Raw genomic sequence first — 19,251 nt, forward strand, 5'->3', positions numbered from 1 at the left:
GTGGCATCCATGGAGTTGCTGCAGCGGTTGCATGGTTGTCGCACTTGTGCAACTTCAGGATGAGTCACAGTTAGTAAATAGAAAAACATTCAGCTGTTCTCAAAACCACGTTATTCAGAGCAGTGCACCATGGGTAAATTACAATGTTAATAAATGTCACGTGGAATATAGAGTTTAAAATTGCTCCTTATAGAAAATATCTACACTTATAAGCGCTGAGGGCAGTGCAATATTCAACAAAGTGCGTCTGTGCTGTTACAGAATGCAGCTGGCAACAACCAATCAGCGATTCCCTTACTGACATCTAGAGCGCTCTTAGCCTATCGGATTGCGTCTTTTCGGCGAGGTGAAATATGGTGGCGGCAATGTTATGGAGTTTCCGCTACTCCTCTCGCTTTCATGCCATCAGGTTAGGAAGCTAGCTAGCGAGCGAGCTAAGCTAGAGTCACGCTAGGCCTCCAGCAAAACCAGCGGCAGAAGCAACCGAGATCACACGCTGCTGTTCGGAAGGAGACAAGTATTCCTTTATGAACCTGCATGAGAGCTGTTAAAATACCACAAATATGGTGGTTCTCAAAATTCGAGACCAGGTAAGTAATGGCTGGTGTTAGAGGTTTACCGTAAGTTTGAGCAAGTGGCCGGCTAATGTTAGCCTCGATTTCAGCGCTCGCCAGCGCAATGTAATTCGAGTCTTTCGAGCCTGACTCTGAAACGGAAGCATTTCCTTAATCTAGAATTTGAATTGTCCTCGATGAGGTGAAAGCTGGCTGAAGTACTGCGTGTAACATTCGAAGCCCCGTTGTTGTTCCCATCACGTTTGCACTCCGACATGTACTTAAATGGCTGTTGAGTTAAAAAGCAGCTAATGATGTTGTATTTATTTCCAGCAATTAGCCCGAGCCTGCGTGAAATGCATCCAGCGACTCACTTGTGAAGTGACTAGTTAGCATATTGTGAGACAACAATGCTAAATTGTGTTTGTGCAGTCGCTTACGAGCAATTCTAGCGTTATTGATAAACAATAATTTCCTCTCTGTTGCTGTTACAGTGAGATTATTGTCATGACAGCCAAAGCGATCTGTTGATTGTGACATTACTGTGACAGCTAAACGTTTGTGGTTATATTTATGTTAGCAAAACCAACTAGTGATGTTTGTGGCAGCTGTAGGTTTAGAAAACCCTTAAATAACGATATAGTTTTTGTTCACTGATTCACCAAACTATGTTATTTGGTGTCACAGTGGGGCAGGATAATGGAGTGATTGGATCTGAGCGGAGCTTTGTGCTAGTTTGGTGACTTTATTGTGTTCAAGAGGATTTATAACACTGTTACAGTTAAGCTATGCCTGTAATCAGACCTCTTTAGTGTGTGCCCTTATAGAAAAACTCAAAAATATATAAAACAAGACAGTTTCTATTAGCTAGTATTCGCATACTCTATACCCATGTGTACCGCGTTACTGGGGAAAAATGCAGGTAAACTGCTGTGTAATGCTTTAATATATGAGGGCAATGGCAGTGTGACAGTAGACGTGTCATTTTAAACTCTGCAAAAAAAAACACTTGACACCTACTTCGTGAAAACCAGAATAGCTCAGTGTTATCATTTTAAGGGTTTTGTTTTGCACATGCCTGCTATTCTGTGACATATGTACGCGCATGTGTCTTTTATGGTCTGTGTGTGCTTGAATGATCTGGGCTCCTGTGAGCCGGTGGAAGTTGCCAAAGAGCTGTCTCCATGGTGATGGTATTAACTAGCTTGGCTTGTATGAGGAGAGGAGGCACACAGTCCAGCAGTGAGAGAAGAGCATAGAAAATCTCCTACACCACCACCACTCATGCAGGACACGGAGAACTGAAAACAACAAAATGCAGATCTGTCCTTCTTTTTTGTTTTTAACATGGCGCAAATAGTGTTCGAACCACAAGAGTCTGCTTGTTGGCTGAATTTGTCCCCAGTAACTCTAACCTGCTTTGTGCCCTGCAGACATTCATGGGCATTATAATAACTAAACGAGTTCATTGTCCTTGTGTTTAAAAAAAAAAAAAAGAAAGAAAAAGCCACTGTATGCTGCTTGCTTGCTCGCTTTTGAGATGGCAGTCGTGGTTGTACAAGTTTGTAATGTCGTGATTGCTTCAATATGTCGCTGGGAATAATCCACCCATGGCACCGCATATGTGTTGAATAGCTGTTGAGGGCTTATCCATAGCAGGGTGACCTTGATAGATTTAAAAAAAAAAAAATGAAATAACAACAATGACCCTTACAATGTTTGACATTTGGCTTATATGAAGTAAACTCAGCAATTTCCCTTACTTTATTGTATATCTTTTCTGTCAGGTAGAGGTATAAATTCTTGGTTCTGTATTTAACTTCATGAAGCATGAGTCACTAAAAGGCATCAGGAAGTAGTACTGCAAAACCAGATGATTGCAAGTATACGTAGTTGTGCTTGATTAATGTTTTAAAGTGGGTTGCTGAAGATGCACTTTCATAAACCAAATGTCTTTTGCACATACAAACTGCATGCATGCACATTAACCTAATTGAATAGCTGGGCAGCCTGCTAAGTTGAATGATTGAATACTAATGAATGCATGTACCCTGTATATTGCATCATTTTACCTGTACAATGGAAAGCAAAGAGAGGAGTCATTAAGTTCAGTGTTTTTGTTTTCTCTCAGCTAGTAGACTTATTTGGTATGTTTTGAGTTATTTTAAGCCAAAATCTATTTCAGGCACGTAAAGGTTATGAGTACATAATAGTGGTGTGAGGATCGATACTAAAGTATTGATTCTGTCAATACCAGATATTTATGTTCTAGAATCCATGCTCATATTAAAATATCAATATTTTATTAATTTGGGGTAAATTAGGAGTTTATGATTAACAGGAACACAGTGGAAAGTAACTATATTATTAGGATTTTCTAAATGATTTGTAGGAACTACTCCTCCTTCCGCTTGTCATAGTGATGCGAAATACAGCTGTATAAATGCATCGCTCGCTCAGGTGATGATCGTAAGCAGAGTCATGCGTGGAGCCGTTTCAGCTCCACAAACAGCCAAGACGTGGTTTGTGACACAAAAGTAAATCATTACACGGAATATGATGATGAGTTTATGATGAGGCTAACTGAAGAAGAGGTGAGGGACAGGTGCTGCTAGGAAGTCCTTTGGTGCTACAGGCAGATACTTTCCAGGTACAGAGAGGGAAAATGTGGAGCTGTTGGTGATGTGTAACACTAAAAATACAATTCAAACATACATAAGATAGATAATAACATGTATCTAGGAAATGTTTCTCAGCTTTATTATTATTTTAAATCAGTCATATATGTTTTTAATTGTTAATTGAATCCTTTTAAAATGTAGGCATTGAATTTTCAGGCTTTTTTTTTTTTGCCTTTTTTTGCTTTTTTTCTTATATATAATTCTTCATAATTGAATGATAAGAGCAAGAAGTCTGATGTCATGTATCCATTATGAAGGTATATTTTGAAAGACAATACTTTGGATTTTCTAAACACATTAAGTTTTTGTACAAAGTGTCTGTATTGGATCACAATCACCAATACCAGTCTGAATTTTACTTGGTAGCTGATCAGAAAGGAAATCAGTGGCATCGCACGTCACTAGTAGATAACGCAATGTTTCATGATGCAGGCAGCAGATTATTTTAAAAGCAGTTTCCTTCTCTCGGCCACTTCTTGTTCATGCATTTTGTTTTGCATATATGCTGTCTTATTCATTCAGGTTAAGATTTCTCACTTATAGTGTATTTCTTAGGAATATAGTTTTTAATTGGGGGTTCAGCTGTAACACTTTAAAATGTCAGGAATGCTCTGCCTGGAAGGGATCTCCTCCTCTCCACTGTTGTCCCTGTCCAACCCAGCCTCTTGCTACAGGGCATGCAGATGAAAACATCCTGATCAAAGACTCCAGTGTTTCCAAAATCTTTGCTCTGGTTTTAAAGCGATCCAGTGTTGCTAAACATAAATGATATATTTTAGTCATATTACTTACCTAGGATTTGTTTTTGTTTTTTGGGTTATTCTTTTGTTTTTTCAATGATTTTATTTGAGCATTGCAAGCATTTCGTCTGTCTAAAATTACAGGAGTGGTTGACTCTTTCAAAAAACATAAAAAGACTGAAGCTAGCATCAGAAAGTGTTATCCAACATGAAGGGAATATTGTAACGCTGCATTCAAGACTCAGTTCTGTCATTTATGGTGTGGCAAACTCTAAATGCTGAGTTTGGCATTTAGAGTTTGGCTTGCACTGAAGTCATAGAAAGATACACAACACTGCCAGTTCTTCAAGTCAAAGTCAGTTTTATTATTCATAACTTTATTATGTAGAAGGCATAGTATAAATTATATTAAAGCATTTGTGCAATTATTAATATGTATAAAATGTGAAGGGTATAGCAGTTTTTTAAGCATAAGCAAAAATGTTTTTAAAGCCTATGTACACATAGCAAGTGTTTATACATAACTGGACAAGTGAGGAGTCATCAGTATGAAACTGAGAAAATGAGCATAGCAGCAATTTATTTTTATAAGGTGTTGCCAATTCAATGGCCAACATGTCTATTAGGTTGAAATTTATTGTGTTCACATGTTTTGTCACTTTTTAGAAACATCCCAAGTGTTATGATGGAAAAAATTCCATTATACACTCATGTTGAAAAACACACTGCTAGCACTCTGTCTACACGATGATCAACAAGAGAGATTTCTCAAAGAACTTTGGTTCATTTTTATGCCAAAACTTGCTCTTGTGATCATGTTGGATGTGGTGAATGAGAGGAGCTGTGTACTTTTATTTTTTTTCCTGTTTTTGATTCCTGGCTGTGTGAAAGTAAGCAGCACAGTTCTCATTTTGAGTACAAGGTCTGGGTCTGTCTTTTTTAATGTCTTCATTCAAAAACTGCGATGTTTATCTCTGCTAACATGGCATGTTTACTTATCAACAGACAGAAAGTGCAGAACGGTGTTTAAAAAGTGGCCTTGGCAGTCTGTGACATGCGGAGTCATCGTTTCATTGTTTGTTCTCTTTCTCCCAAAGAATAATGCTCTTTTACATTGCTTTCATTTGTGCTTTGTTGAATGCCAATATTTGGTCTTCAGATGAGTGTTGTGTATGTCCTGTGTTGCAAGCATGCTGAAGTCCTTAAGTTTAAGTTTGGCGGATTATTGGTTTTCTCAGATTTCAACAATACCCGTCAGACAGACAAGATTGTTACTCGCAGTTCATTGGGTTTGCTCTGTATGCAAATTGTAGTGATGGAAGCTGAGATGGTGTTACATGTCCACAAAGAAAAGTATCAAAATCATGATAATTTTGTCCTTTTTATTTATTGTGTGCTTTTTTTTTTCTTTCTTTTACAGCCTCCTTTGCTGAAAGCTATTTTCAATGTAGATCCTGATGAAGTACGTTCGCTTATATTCAAAAAAGAAGATGTGAATGCACAGGTAAGCCCAACAGTTACAAATATCTGCATCTGTTTCCTCATATTATTGTTATTTTTGGGGGGGGCCTAATGTGCAGTTGTCCTTGAAAGGCCTCGTGCAGCTCTTTCTTACAGATATTGTAGCATACAGAACAGCACTGCATGACCTGCCTCTTTTTTTTTTTTTTTTCTTTACTGCATTCCTCGTCAATATTACATATTCAAGTGGTGGTGTTTGTTTCAAAATAAGGCTGTTTTGTACTCGCTCGTCCTTCACTGCAAGGCTTTTCTTTATTTTTATTTTTATTAATTTGTTAAAACCACAATGTGGTGTTTGTGTAAATATTTGTTCCTGTTAACACTACAGTGTTGCAAATGTTAAGGAAAATGTGTTTTTGTATTGCTACACCAGACCAATGCACATGTAATGAAGAGACAGATTGCAGTGTTTACTGCAAGTTGTTTTGTTTCTCTGTAATCTCAGCAGTTTCTTCCTGTTCACTTAATACAGGACAATGAGAAGCGAACTCCATTGCATGCTGCCGCCTATCTCGGAGATGCAGAAATTATAGAGCTGTTGATTCTATCTGGTATGTTTTCTTCTTAGTATTAATGCAATGATCACAAGAAAGTGCTTGAAGCCACAAATACTGGGTGAATTTTGGATTGTAGAAATGAGAGTTTCACAGGTGTCTGGAGAGATTATCTAACAGTTTTTAATCAGAGAAAATAAGTCATGCTCTTAAAATGTGAAATATTAGAAATATTATAGATGTGCCTATAATTATCTTCCTAATGCTGGGAGCACATGACATACTGCTGTGTGTGTGTGTGTGTGTGTGTGTGTGTGTGTGTGTGTGTGTGTACATAATGGCACCTTTTAATAGCAAAGTGGAATACAAGCAATCATTCCTCTGCATACAGTATGATGAGATATTTGAAATGTCTCTACACCTCTTTCAGCCTTTTCTGAACTTTTCTAATTTAGTCTCTTCAAAAACTGTTGAATACCTTCTTGTCGAAACGTTGCACCATATGCAGCAAAACCATATGAGTTTAAATAGCCTTTGCTTCTTCACTTCTAGGTGCAAGAGTAAATGCCAAAGATAACAAGTGGCTCACTCCCCTGCACCGAGCTGTGGCCTCCTGCAGTGAGGTATGTGAATTTTCCCTTTGTTCTCTGTCATACACACTACAAGACACAGGTTTGCATATCCAAACAATGTAAACCTACTTGTTGTTTTTTCTTCACAGGATGCTGTCCAGGTGTTGCTGAAACACTCGGCTGATGTAAATGCCCGAGACAAAAACTGGCAGACGCCACTTCACATCGCCGCCGCCAATAAGGCGGTCCGCTGCGCCGAAGCCCTAGTGCCACTACTCAGCAATGTGAATGTGTCAGACAGAGCAGGCCGCACCGCGCTGCACCATGCAGCCTTCAGCGGTCATCTGGAGGTAAATTTAAACCCTAAGACATTGTTAGATTAAACTGTGCTTAAGGAGGCACTTTAACATCTTTGGAATCGATGTGGTTGCGCGTTAATGAATTGAAATAGCAGCTGAACGTTTGGTATCAGCTTTCTTAAGGAGCAGAGTGTTAATGTAGAGGGTTGGTGAGGTTTTGTGGTTGTAAAGTGTGCAATGTCTTTGAGTATAACCTCTTCAGTAATCCTCATATTGATTGATTTAAATTGCTGTGTGCTACATAGATTGTTTTTGCTGGCAAACTGTCAGAGTATGCTAGCATTACTGGGTGTGTTTACCTGACTGTTATTAGAAGTTCCCGATCTCTTTCTAAGAAGTGTTTCTGCTTGCCTCAAGAATGATTAAACACTGGTGGGCACTCTGCCATGCAGTGCAGAATAATGGTCACATTATTTGCCCATTTAACAAGTGTTAGTTGAGACAAGCAACATCCACATATAGGTCTTCTGAATTTTAGTAGCGCATGACTAACCGACCCGACCGTTTGATCCCGGATTCAGTTGCGCAAAATCTGGTCCAGTCATCCAAATGCTTCCTGACATCAGGGCACCCTCTTAAGTTAAAGAGGGCAGCTTTTCAATGTTTAATGAGCCAGCTACATTGAATTAAAGAGCACAAACTGCATTTTCAGACATGGCTTAAGACTGAGTGGGCTCTCTGCATGCAGTCATAAATTGTGGTCGCATACTTAAGGGTGCTGGATGCACAGATAGTGCTTGACCAATCATGTGTCTGGATGCAAATTACCCATTGTAATCTTGTACTTGCATGCAAATTAGCTATCTTAAAAGTGAATTATCAAAAATTCATGCAAATGAATGCAAGTGCATACAAGCTATTTGGAGCATCTTTTAGGTATACAGTGGATTCAAGTTAAGCATATAAATATGAAAAAGGTGAGTCTATGGAGGTATGCTCCAAGAGAAGAATGCCACACTACTGGCTGTACAAGACAGGATATTTGGAAATGCATGTTTTCTTGTTTAATCTTAATTATATTTGTTCGGTTGGCATACCTGCACAGAATCTGTGCAAAAGGGTGACAAGGTTTCACCACTCATGTTTGCTCAGCAAGTTAAAAAATAACTTTAGAAACCCCTGCAGGTTCAAATAATTTCTGTTATATTAAAGTGAAGATACGCATACATTGACAAGACAATTGATCCAAGAGCGCTAAGATAAAGTCACTGAACTCGTATGTCTAATATGTAAACACTGCATGCAGTGTATATAAGTTGCCACATTTATTGCAAATGGTAGATAGGTAGGTTGATGTTGCAGCGTCCCCTGATGTTTTTTCTCATCCCCTGTTTGTTTTTTTTGTTTTTTTTTGCTACTTTTAGATGGTGAGACTCTTGCTCTCCAGAGGGGCCAACATCAATGCTTTTGACAAGAAGGACCGCCGTGCGATACACTGGGCCGCCTACATGGGTAAAAAATAATGCAGCCATAGAGATTTTTACGTTTTGGTATTTGTTCATTTTTATGCAACTTTAGACATTCCTTTCTTCTTGTGGTCAATATTAACTTAAATGGCAGAATTTTATTTGAATAAAAATCATCTGTTAAAATGTTTTTAAATGTTTACATTAGAGTAGATGCCATATGAACAAAAAACATGTCTAATATCTTTGTGTAAGCATTATGTAATTAAATCTCTTTTTATCTTCAGGACACATAGAAGTGGTGAAGCTGCTGGCATCACATGGAGCTGAGGTGGCCTGCAAAGATAAGAAATCTTACACCCCCCTACATGCGGCAGCCTCTAGTGGAATGATCAGCGTTGTTAAATACCTCCTGGACTTGGGGGTGGATGTAGGTTCCACCCACAAGCTTTTTGCCATCGCACTGTAGACACTGCTATACTGTATGAGCTCAACAGGAGAGATATTTTTCAGTGGTGTCTCTAAATTGTGTGTTACAACTGTTCTAACTGTAACTGTTCTTTTATTTGTAGCACTTTATTCTAATTGTTTTAATTGCCTGCTGTTTTCCTGACTTTCTAGATCAATGAGCCCAATGCATATGGCAACACACCCCTCCACGTGGCCTGTTACAACGGGCAAGATGTGGTTGTGAACGAGCTCATAGACTGTGGAGCCAACGTCAACCAGGTGAACGAGAAGGGCTTTGCCCCTCTGCATTTCACCGCCGCCTCGCGTCACGGAGCACTCTGCCTGGAGCTTCTGGTTTGCAATGGGGCAGATGTCAACATTAAAGTGAGTAAAAACCAGGCAAAGCTTGTTATTAAACAACTAAGTATTTACATATATTTTTAGATATAACTTGTAACGACCACCATTTTCTTTGTGAGTATTTATTACATGGCATGCTGCGGGGAAAAGCCTGTTGTAACCTTTGAGTCTAAGGTTTATTTTGAGCACCTGACGGCTCCTTTTGGCCTCCCATCCGTAAACTCTCTCCATACTCTTTCACATGATTCTTGCGTAGGTGGTAGAGGTTTGTCGTGTGTGAGTTTGTGCTGGGGACCGGTTTGCGGCATAATTTGCATAGTACAGTTTTCTGGTCTGTGTCAGACTTTTCATAACCAAACCATTTCCATGCTACAGAGGTAGCCCCTAGTTTAGTATTTCTGTTTGGAGTTACCTGGTTCTGCCTCATCTTCGCTGGCCATGCTGGTATTTTCTGTACCTGCATTCACTTGGTGGCCATCCAAACAATGAAAAAATGCGACACCACAAATTAAACGATAGCGTATAAAATCGCACAGCCCTAACGTCTTGCTTCCTTGTGTGTAAACGTGTATTATTGTGCCTGCTTCCTACATGTGATAGGTCTTCTCATTGTATGAGGGAAGCTGATTGACTTGGGGATTAAACTTTACTGTAAAAAGGCATAACTTGTCAGATAATAAGTTTTTGTTTCAATTCAGAGTAAAGATGGGAAGACTCCACTCCACATGACAGCGATCCATGGGAGGTTCTCGAGGTCTCAAGCAATCATTGAGAAAGGTGAGCTGTTTCTCATGCTGGACCCAGAAGCAAAAACTGCTTTTTAGTGTAACAGAGGCTAAATGCTTGCTTTGATTTTTGTTTTTTCCCCCTAAAGGTGCGGAGATTGACTGTGAAGACAAGAACGGAAATACACCACTACACATTGCCGCTCGATACGGCCACGAACTCCTCATTAACACTCTCATCTCCAACAGAGCTGACACAGCTAAGTACGTGAGCCTTTCTGTTGATTTTTCAGTCAAGTCTTAGAACATATATTGAAGAGCCTTCCTTCTGAAAGCACACATGTAGTATCTGTTGTGTAACTCATATAAATGGTAATGTGCTAGTAATAGTCATTTTTTTATTCCCACATTAGCAACATTGTTGTGTACTGTTTGTATGATACAAAGTTTTTTGTTTTTTCATTCAGACGAGGAATCCATGGCATGTTCCCACTGCATTTAGCTGCTCTCAGTGGCTTCTCTGACTGCTGCAGAAAGCTCCTGTCTTCAGGTGAACGGCACTCATGCCCTGTCACAGCCTTCAGTGCAACGTGACACAAAGCTCACGTTTAAGTAGTTTAGAAATTCCTGACAGGAAAAAAAGTACAAAAATATATCATGTGCAATGTAAAACATTTTATAATATATCCTGTGCAGGCTTTGATATTGATACTCCTGATGACTTTGGGAGGACCTGTTTACATGCTGCAGCTGCTGGAGGGTCAGTACACGATGGCTGAATATCGCCTTTAGTATTAAAGTATTGTGTAATTTTTAATCAAGTGACTATCTGTCTGTCTAACCCCTCAGAAACCTGGAATGTCTAAATCTTCTCCTCAACACTGGGGCCGACTTCAACAGAAAGGACAGCTTTGGCAGGTTTGTAGTATTTATTGGTGGATTTGGATCAAGAGTCAAATTTGAACAGGGAACTGAGCTGTGTTTGCTTTTCCAGGACCCCTCTGCACTACGCTGCTGCCAATTGTAACTACCAGTGCCTGTTTGCTCTGGTGGGGTCTGGGGCCAGCGTCAATGACCTAGACGAGCGGGGCTGCACTCCTCTCCACTACGCCGCTGCGTCTGACACAGATGGAAAGTCAGTAAATTCTCTCTATTAAAAATGGTGGATGTTGTGTGGGAGGTGGTTCATGTTTGTAGTTTTTCACAGATAAAAGTAAAAATAACCACCTGCATTATCCATTATGCTGAGTAGTGGTTTAGGACTAGAAGCCAACATGTTGTTTCCTTGACTACAGCGCTTTTGTTGTGTCTGCAGGTGCCTGGAATATTTACTGAGAAATGATGCAAATCCAGGGATCCGGGACAATCAGGGCTACAATGCTGTGCACTACGCCTCAGCGTATGGACATCGCCTTTGTCTGGAGCTGGTAAGAACTTCAATCCAGAGTACATGACACTTAACAGCCACCATGTCCCTGTTTTCATATTTGTGTTTTGTGGAATTCTGCTTAAAGAATTGCCTGTTTTTTGTTTGTTTGTGTTTTTTTCCTGTTCTTTAACAGATTGCAAGTGAAACACCCCTAGATGTGGTAAGTTGATTTTTAGTTCTTTAGTTCTTCTTTTTAGGCTCTTGAAGACATTTCACCTCTTGTCTGAGAGGATTCTTCAGTTATAACAGTGAAGAATCCTATCATGGGGATTATGAGCTATTCAGCCCCTAGTGGTGCTTTCACCTTGGACTTAGTCCAGAGAGTTGTTGTCATCATTATTACGTTATTGGGGTTGCACATTTCAACATGTGAGTGAGTGAATCACCTGGGAGAGGATCTCAAAAGTGTGTTATAGTTGGTGTTTTAGGCAACCACCTGTTCTGAAATGGTTGTTCTGTTTGGGCATAGATGACTTCTTTTACTCCTCCTTGAATCGTCTGTGTTCTCTGGATGACGTCTTGGTTCTCCCCTGGTGAATGTCTGACATTTTGTCTCATGCCTCTTTGCTGATAACTAAAAGTACTCTGTTAATGTGTGCGTTCCTTTTTCTTTTACCTTGGAGGGAACGTTTTCTGTATAGTTGTGTAAGCTTCTGATAACCCTAAGTTTGTGTTCCACTGGGTGGTGGGACTCAGAGTTTATGGTGGGTTTCTGGTAAATTTCAGTGTTCAGGCTACTATCTCCCTCGGTTGAATGGTAACCTGTTTTTTTTTGGTGTCCTTGATGTTTTTATCCCTTTAGTTGATAGATTTTTTTAAATTTAATTTCTTGAGTTCGTAGAAGAGAAGAAGCCTCACAACTGAGGAGTCTCTTCATAAAACTAGCAAGAAGTACCACAAAACTCTATGACTGAGGCCTTATTTTCTGGACCTGTGGGTCTGGTTGAGTCCAAGTGATGGAATTTTTTTCATTAGTCAGTGAGCACAAGGGTCCCTACAGATGTTCGTTTGTGATCGCCCAAACTCATCTGCAGAAACATTTTCATTACAATACAAAAGCCCCAAGCAACAGATTTCAGCCAAACTTCAAAGACGTATAACAGGAAGGACTTTTCTGCTGTGATGTCTCCAGCTGTCTGTAACTCTGTCTATAACAGAGTATAATCAAGGCTTGACATATTTTTTTGTAGTTTTTATGTATATAAAATAGGGCACAGAGTCATGCAGTAGGAAAGGAAACAATATCTGAATCAGGTTCTCATGTGTGTCTTGGCTTATTCAGCTAATGGAAACCTCAGGGACAGACATCCTGAACGACGCGGATGTCAGAGCCCCTGTCAGCCCCCTGCATCTTGCTGTGAGTAATTTGAAACACTTGGTTTTATCCTTCTGGTGAGCAGTACATGTCACCAGCGTCAGCAGTAACTTTATAATGGGGGAATCCACCTTTCAGGCATACCATGGTCACCATCAAGCTATGGAGGTTCTGGTGCAGTCTCTGCTGGATCTGGATGTGAGAAACAGCCAAGGGCGCACACCCCTGGACCTGGCTGCCTTCAAAGGGCATGTGGAGTGTGTGGATGTCCTAATCAACCAGGGAGCCTCCATCTTGGTGAAAGATTACACCTTGAAGCGAACACCTATACATGCTGCAGGTATGTTAGACGTGGAGTTACAAATAAAATTTCCTGAACCTGAAAATTCAGACCCAAATACAACATAAGTAATAAGTTAATCTTTCCCGCAGCTACCAATGGTCACTCAGAGTGTTTACGTTTGCTCATTGGAAATGCTGATCTTCAAAGTGCAGTAGACATTCAAGATGGGAATGGACAGTAAGTTAAATGAAAATCTTTTTATTTTATTTCCATTCTTATTCTAAAGTCATTGCTAACATTATTGCCTCATATCTCCTAGAACCCCTCTCATGCTTGCGGTCCTGAGTGGACACACAGATTGTGTGTATTCTCTGCTAAATAAAGGAGCCAATGTAGAAGCCAAAGACAAATGGGGCAGGACAGCCCTGCACAGAGGAGTAAGTAAATGTCATTATTTTTACTCATATTTCTGTGCATAACTTTATTCACAGTTTTCAGTATGGATACCTAAATCTTGCTACCACTATCAGAATTTACATGTGTATTTCTTGGCCTTTGTGGAATGAGTGTGTCTTTCAAATATCGCAACAACACAATAATCACAACAGTTTTTTTGTTTTGTTTTTTGTTTTTTACTGTGTTGCAAGGCACATTTCACTTATTGCCAACCAACCAGCATGTCAGACATGTAGTCCAGTCTCGCTTTTCGAAATATTGCTTGTCAACATCCTCATTTTCTCCTGATTAGATAGTTGCAAGTCATTGTGTACATGCCTAAATGATGCGGCAGTATCTACAGTTGGTACAAAACAGCAGCAAGTATATTCACACTAATCACAGGGAACACATCACTCACAGAACGACAGTAACTTCCCATTTGCTTCAGAATCCCAAGATTTTGGCTCTACTTGATACGTTAGAGCTCCTAATACCTCATACCACCCCTAGACCCTTCAGAATCAGTTGCTGTTACATATTTTACAGTTCAGGCTTAAAACAAATGGCAAACTGTTTTAGCCCAGTTCTGTGGAACAAACTTCCTCTCGCAATTCTATCAGCACAATCATTTCCCCATTTAGAAATAAATAAACGAACTTCAGGAAAGTATGGACTGGCTTTTACATGTTGTTTTCTTACATTTTTACTTTTGCTTTCTTTGTCTATTGCTTGTATATCTTCTTTATTCATTAATGTTATGCTTTTTGGAATGTTTTAGTACTAATATTTTTTGTAAGTTATATAAAGGACCTTGTGTGATTTTCCATAATGTATGGGTTTACACATTTAGTTGGCAAGCGAAAGGTCGATAGTTGAATTCCAGTCTGAGACGCAAAACTCTCTACCCAGTATGACTTTACAACACTCCTACTGTGCCAGCTTTCTACACAAATATGCTCTATTTGGACAACAGACATGCCAGCATATATTGAAAAGAAAACCTTGCCATCAAGGCAACGTAGGCATCATGTTAGGAATCGATGTGGAAATATTCTGCTTTGGGATGCCCAAAAGGCAGTCAAGATACTGAAAGTAAAAAGAGGCTGACTTCTACTATAGTGCAGTGACCCAACGTAGACCCTCAAAATGTACAATAAACAACTTAAAGAAAAAGAAGCAACACTCATGGAGGAAATATTGTGAAAACTGGGTAGTACTGCGAGTATCTGAGAGGTTTCTCTGAAACCTTGTTTTTTTTTTTTTCTACATATTGTATGTTGTCATTCAGGATGTAAGCCAGTCATTGGTAAAACCTGTTTTCTGTTCTCAGGCGGTGACTGGCCATGAGGAATGTGTGGAAGCTTTGCTTCAGCACAGCGCCAGCTTCCTGGTGCGAGACTGTAAAGGGCGCACACCGATCCACCTGGCAGCGGCGTGTGGACACATAGGGGTACTGGGAGGCCTTCTGCATGCTGCCCAATCAGTGGAAACACTCCCTGTCTTAACAGACAACCAAGGCTACACCCCACTGCACTGGGCCTGCTACAATGGTACAGAGAAGAGGGCTTTGATGACATTCCGTGTAGATAAAGACATTTACATGTGATGGTTAGAACATGCAAGCCTGCCACTAAGTGCAGTAGATTAGTATAATGAAGCACCCAAGTAAATGTGGTTGGAATATAGCCAAGCACATCTTTTCCATGTTTATTGCTTGCTCATCATACAGATGGCGACAGAATTATTAGTCCCGTCTTTAAACATTTTGTGTTTCCCAGGTGCTGTTAAACAAAGAAAGGAATTTTTCTTTTATAGTTTTTTCAAGCATCCAAGTTGTTTTTTTTGGATGCCTACATTATTTTACTTTGCACACAGAGATTAAATGATTTCACAAAAACTAAGACGGTTAAAATTATTAGCCTCCGTGATGCTTCTTACCCCGAACACAAACAGTGTCTCTGTGGACCGAGAGCTCTGATTTAGTCTCATCTGACCAAAGGACACACTTCCAGTATGCATACTCTTTCTCCAAGTTGTCCTTAGCATACTTCAGTCTGGCTTTTCTTGGTGTGCAATCTCACAGTCCATTCCTTTGCATGGTTCTAGTGATTCTCTTCTGAGCGTATAATTCCCAGCTTAGCTAAAACATTCACTCATGTTTTGGCAGTTGCTAAGGGGTCTTTAGACACATCTCTCACCAGTTTCCTTTTCAGAGATTTTGAAATCTTTTGCTTCCTACCTCTGCCAGACTTTTTCTGTCCTGTGTGGCTCTCTTTGAATTTCTTATTGATGCTTCTCACTCCAGTTCTCAGTACTTGGAAATGATGTGATAACTTTGTATATCCTTCCTCTGCTTTGTGAGCATCAACAATTCTTTTCCTCAAGTCTAAACTGATTTGTTTTGGTTTTGGTATTATGCTTTCTCAAACTCAAACTCTCGCTGAAGTTTTTTTTGTACTGTGCTCAAAGCTGCTCAAAGCTTGTAAATTAAAGGACATCATTCCACGGCAGTGATTCGTGCTATGGCTCAGTTAAAACAAAAAAAGTGAAATAATTATGCAGCACAAATAGAAATCCTTCATGCTTTCTAAAGAAAACTAGTATGTTAAGAAATGCTATGTTGAAATTTCTGTTTTTCTGTTAAAAATGGCACTTGGGAAGCTTTTGACCCGAACTTTGCATTTCATAGGGGGACTAATACAGTCTTCCTCGTTGGCACAGGTCTCTTATGCACACCCTTAGGCTAGTTTTGACACATCCTGGTCATTATTGCTATGTTAATGCTGTAACTAGCTAATGTTTTCATTCTTGCAGGTCACGATACGTGTGTGGAGGTTTTGCTGGAGCAAGAGGTTTTCCACAAGGCTGATGGCAATTCTTTCAGCCCCCTCCACTGTGCTGTGTAAGACCTAGAGCTGCTTTCTCTCGATCAATTTGTGTAAGGACGGAGCATCTACCAGATTAAATAGTGCTGTTTTTTATTCCTTAGGATCCATGACAACGAAGGTGCTGCTGAGATGCTGATAGACACACTGGGCCCTGCAATTGTGAATTCCAAAGACAGTAAAAACAGGCATGTATGATGTTACAAGAAAAATATTAATTCAAGCCTGAATAGAATTGTAAAGCACCTGATTCTGGGAACGAGCGTAAGGAAGTGAAGGGTCATATCAATGAATAAATACTGAGCTTTGCTTTGATGTTGCACGTGCAGGACCCCGCTCCACGCCGCAGCCTTCACCGACCACGTGGAGTGTCTCCAGCTGCTGCTGAGCCACAACGCTCAGGTCAACAGTGTCGACGCCGTGGGGAAGACACCGCTCATGATGGCTGCTGAGAACGGCCAGACCAACGCTGTCGGTACGAAGGCTTTAACTATATCCCTGGCAAATATCACAGCGGGACATAATAATCAAGTGGAGGATTGAATTAATAAACTGTGCTTTATTGAATTAACTTCATTTTGTTTTTCCTGTGTTTGATCATGTCACCATTAGAGGTGCTGGTGAGCAGTGCAAAAGCAGATCTCACTCTACAAGATGCTGCAAAGAACACTGCACTACACCTGGCCTGCAGTAAGGTGTGTAGTACCATATGGTGGCACTGTGCTCTTAGTATGCACAGTGTCTTGCCGAAGTGTTTAAATATGAGAAAGGATGAGCATTTACCACTCTGTGTGGCTCTTTTTATACCCATCCATAGGGACATGAAACCAGTGCCTTGTTGATATTGGAGAAGATTACAGACAGAAACCTCATAAATGCCACTAATGCCGCCTTACAGACGTACGTATCACTCATATCATATTAGTACCTCGCTTGTTAGTGCATTATTGTTAATAACTGAATTCTTAATGTCAAAATGTACAAAACAAATTAGTAAGTGTTGACTAGCTTGTCACCGATTTCAAAGATTTATCTTGTCTTTTAAGGCCTCTACACGTGGCTGCAAGAAATGGCCTGACTGTGGTAGTGCAAGAGCTGCTTGCAAAGGGAGCCAGTGTCCTTGCAGTTGATGAAAATGGTAAATTCACTGTAGTTTTTTTTAAATTATTATTATTTTTGTCTTACTTCTGGGTTTTGGTGTGCATCCTTGGGCACAGCAGGATTAGAAGCTGACTGCAAATGTTTTCTTTGCATTAATTTTATGGAGCATAAAATATTGTTGTGTTGTTATTTCCTCAGGTTACACGCCCGCCTTGGCTTGTGCCCCCAACAAAGATGTGGCAGACTGCCTAGCCCTCATCCTGGCCACCATGATGCCTGTGTCTCCCTGCACCCCGGCACCAACCCTCCCATTCAGTGCCATTAACCATTACACTACCAGCCCCTCTAAGAGCGTCACCTTCGACAGCCTGCCCGTGCTGCGTGGCGAGCACAGCTCATACTGCAGCTTCAACAACATCAGCCACCACGACGGCTTCTACAAAGACGAGGAGCTCAACGACTCTGATTCAGAGACGTACTGAAGGAAGGGCGAAAGTGATAAATGCATAAACACACGCTGTGTCTTAAAAATCATCCACCATGAGTTTGGGAGGGCAGAATGAGACACAAGCCCCCACAGGAGCCTTAAGAGTCCCCCTCACCCCACCCCACCCCTTCATCACCACCACCACCAGAGAGCGAGCAAGTGAGGGAGGAGGTTCAGCAGGCTGGCCAACGCTCATCACCACCTCATCCAGCACTAGGTGTCCTTTCAACTAATACTGGACCTCAGTGACCACTGCTTTACCAACACGGACTTCTTGAGTGCTAAAACCTGGACTCGTTTGGTAGACGGCAACCTTTCTAAGGCAATAACATGCTGTAGACTGGTGGTTGCACATCACAGAGAGCTAAACCAACAGGGACCAAGAGACATGGATACATTTTAACCCAGTTTTAACTGTGCAAATGAGACTGAGAAGGCTTGGGTTCATCGGCGGTTCGCTGTTTCTGTTAATGTGTGTGTGTGTGTGTGTGTGCGCGCGCGTGTGTTTGGAGGGGTGGGGGGGTTCATGGGTTTATATCCGCACACTACACCCTTCAGAATGCACTTGTCCTTCAAGTCTGTAAAAGTCATACTGGGGGAAAAGATCATTTATTTTTTGAGATCAAATTTTTATTAAACCCATTTTTCATGTCTTAAATTCCTTATCCTCTAGAGGAAAACAAAAAAAAGTCAGGTTTTAATGATCTGAGTAATTTCAAAAAATTTGATATGTGCACCGGTTAATTATTAGGTCGAGCAACCTTAATTTTGTACATTGACTTGTCCATTGCGGTTTAGTCTTTGAAGAATAAATTATTTGTGTACTTCTGGTCCCTTTTTATGTGTTCATTTTGTGCCTTCATTAGTTACTGAGAAAGGATGGGTTTGTAGAGGCAGCTGTGAAAGTACAGTGGTGCACACTAGGTAAGTATTTAAACATTTGTGAGAAGCACTGATCCCTTACTGAGGTATTTAGGCTGAGCTTTGCGAGGAGAAACACTGTAAACCAATGATAGGATGGCATTTGATTTTTCTTCTGTCTAAATGATATTTTTGCTGTTATCTTAGTCAAAGTATTGACTTTTGCTTGCTTTAACTTCAAAAAAAGAGAGAGAAACCACTCGATTGTACCCTGATTCAAGAATTCACAGTTTTGTTTGTTGACAAATGCTTTTAACTGGAATTATGTAAAATACATTCGCTAATTTCATTAGTATGGAAAAGTGTTTTTTTCTTTTCCTTGCTTTTTTTCTTGAAGAGGAAAGAAACTAGCATGTATATAGGGAAAATGACTGTGAATTCAAGTTCCAATGAATTCTTTCAGTACTGAGATTGCTGTATATTTTATGAGTAATAAAGAAATGAGTTATTTAATGATGAACTTGATTTATTTTTTTGTTAAATGCTGTCTTTATTTCTGATTGCAACTATCTCCATTTCTTTGTTTTGCT

General features: G+C 40.2%; 1 protein-coding gene across 1 annotated transcript; it reads left to right on the plus strand.

Annotated features, from left to right (window-relative positions):
- Positions 1–378: 378 nt before the first annotated feature.
- Positions 379–18,631, plus strand: ankrd28b (ankyrin repeat domain 28b). Its single transcript, XM_026185923.1, has 28 exons — positions 379–590; positions 5,396–5,479; positions 5,969–6,047; positions 6,543–6,613; positions 6,712–6,912; positions 8,286–8,373; positions 8,615–8,757; positions 8,949–9,161; positions 9,836–9,914; positions 10,012–10,126; positions 10,330–10,412; positions 10,559–10,622; positions 10,712–10,780; positions 10,857–10,997; positions 11,178–11,289; positions 11,425–11,451; positions 12,574–12,648; positions 12,745–12,946; positions 13,039–13,126; positions 13,209–13,326; positions 14,658–14,877; positions 16,142–16,229; positions 16,317–16,400; positions 16,542–16,687; positions 16,825–16,907; positions 17,030–17,112; positions 17,259–17,350; positions 17,512–18,631. Exons 1-28 carry the CDS (start codon positions 564–566, stop codon positions 17,793–17,795), a joined length of 3,159 nt encoding a protein of 1,052 aa, XP_026041708.1. The 5' UTR covers positions 379–563; the 3' UTR covers positions 17,796–18,631.
- Positions 18,632–19,251: the final 620 nt, after the last annotated feature.

This window comes from Astatotilapia calliptera, chromosome 11, assembly GCF_900246225.1.
Source record: "Astatotilapia calliptera chromosome 11, fAstCal1.2, whole genome shotgun sequence".
Lineage (NCBI taxonomy): Eukaryota > Metazoa > Chordata > Actinopteri > Cichliformes > Cichlidae > Astatotilapia > Astatotilapia calliptera.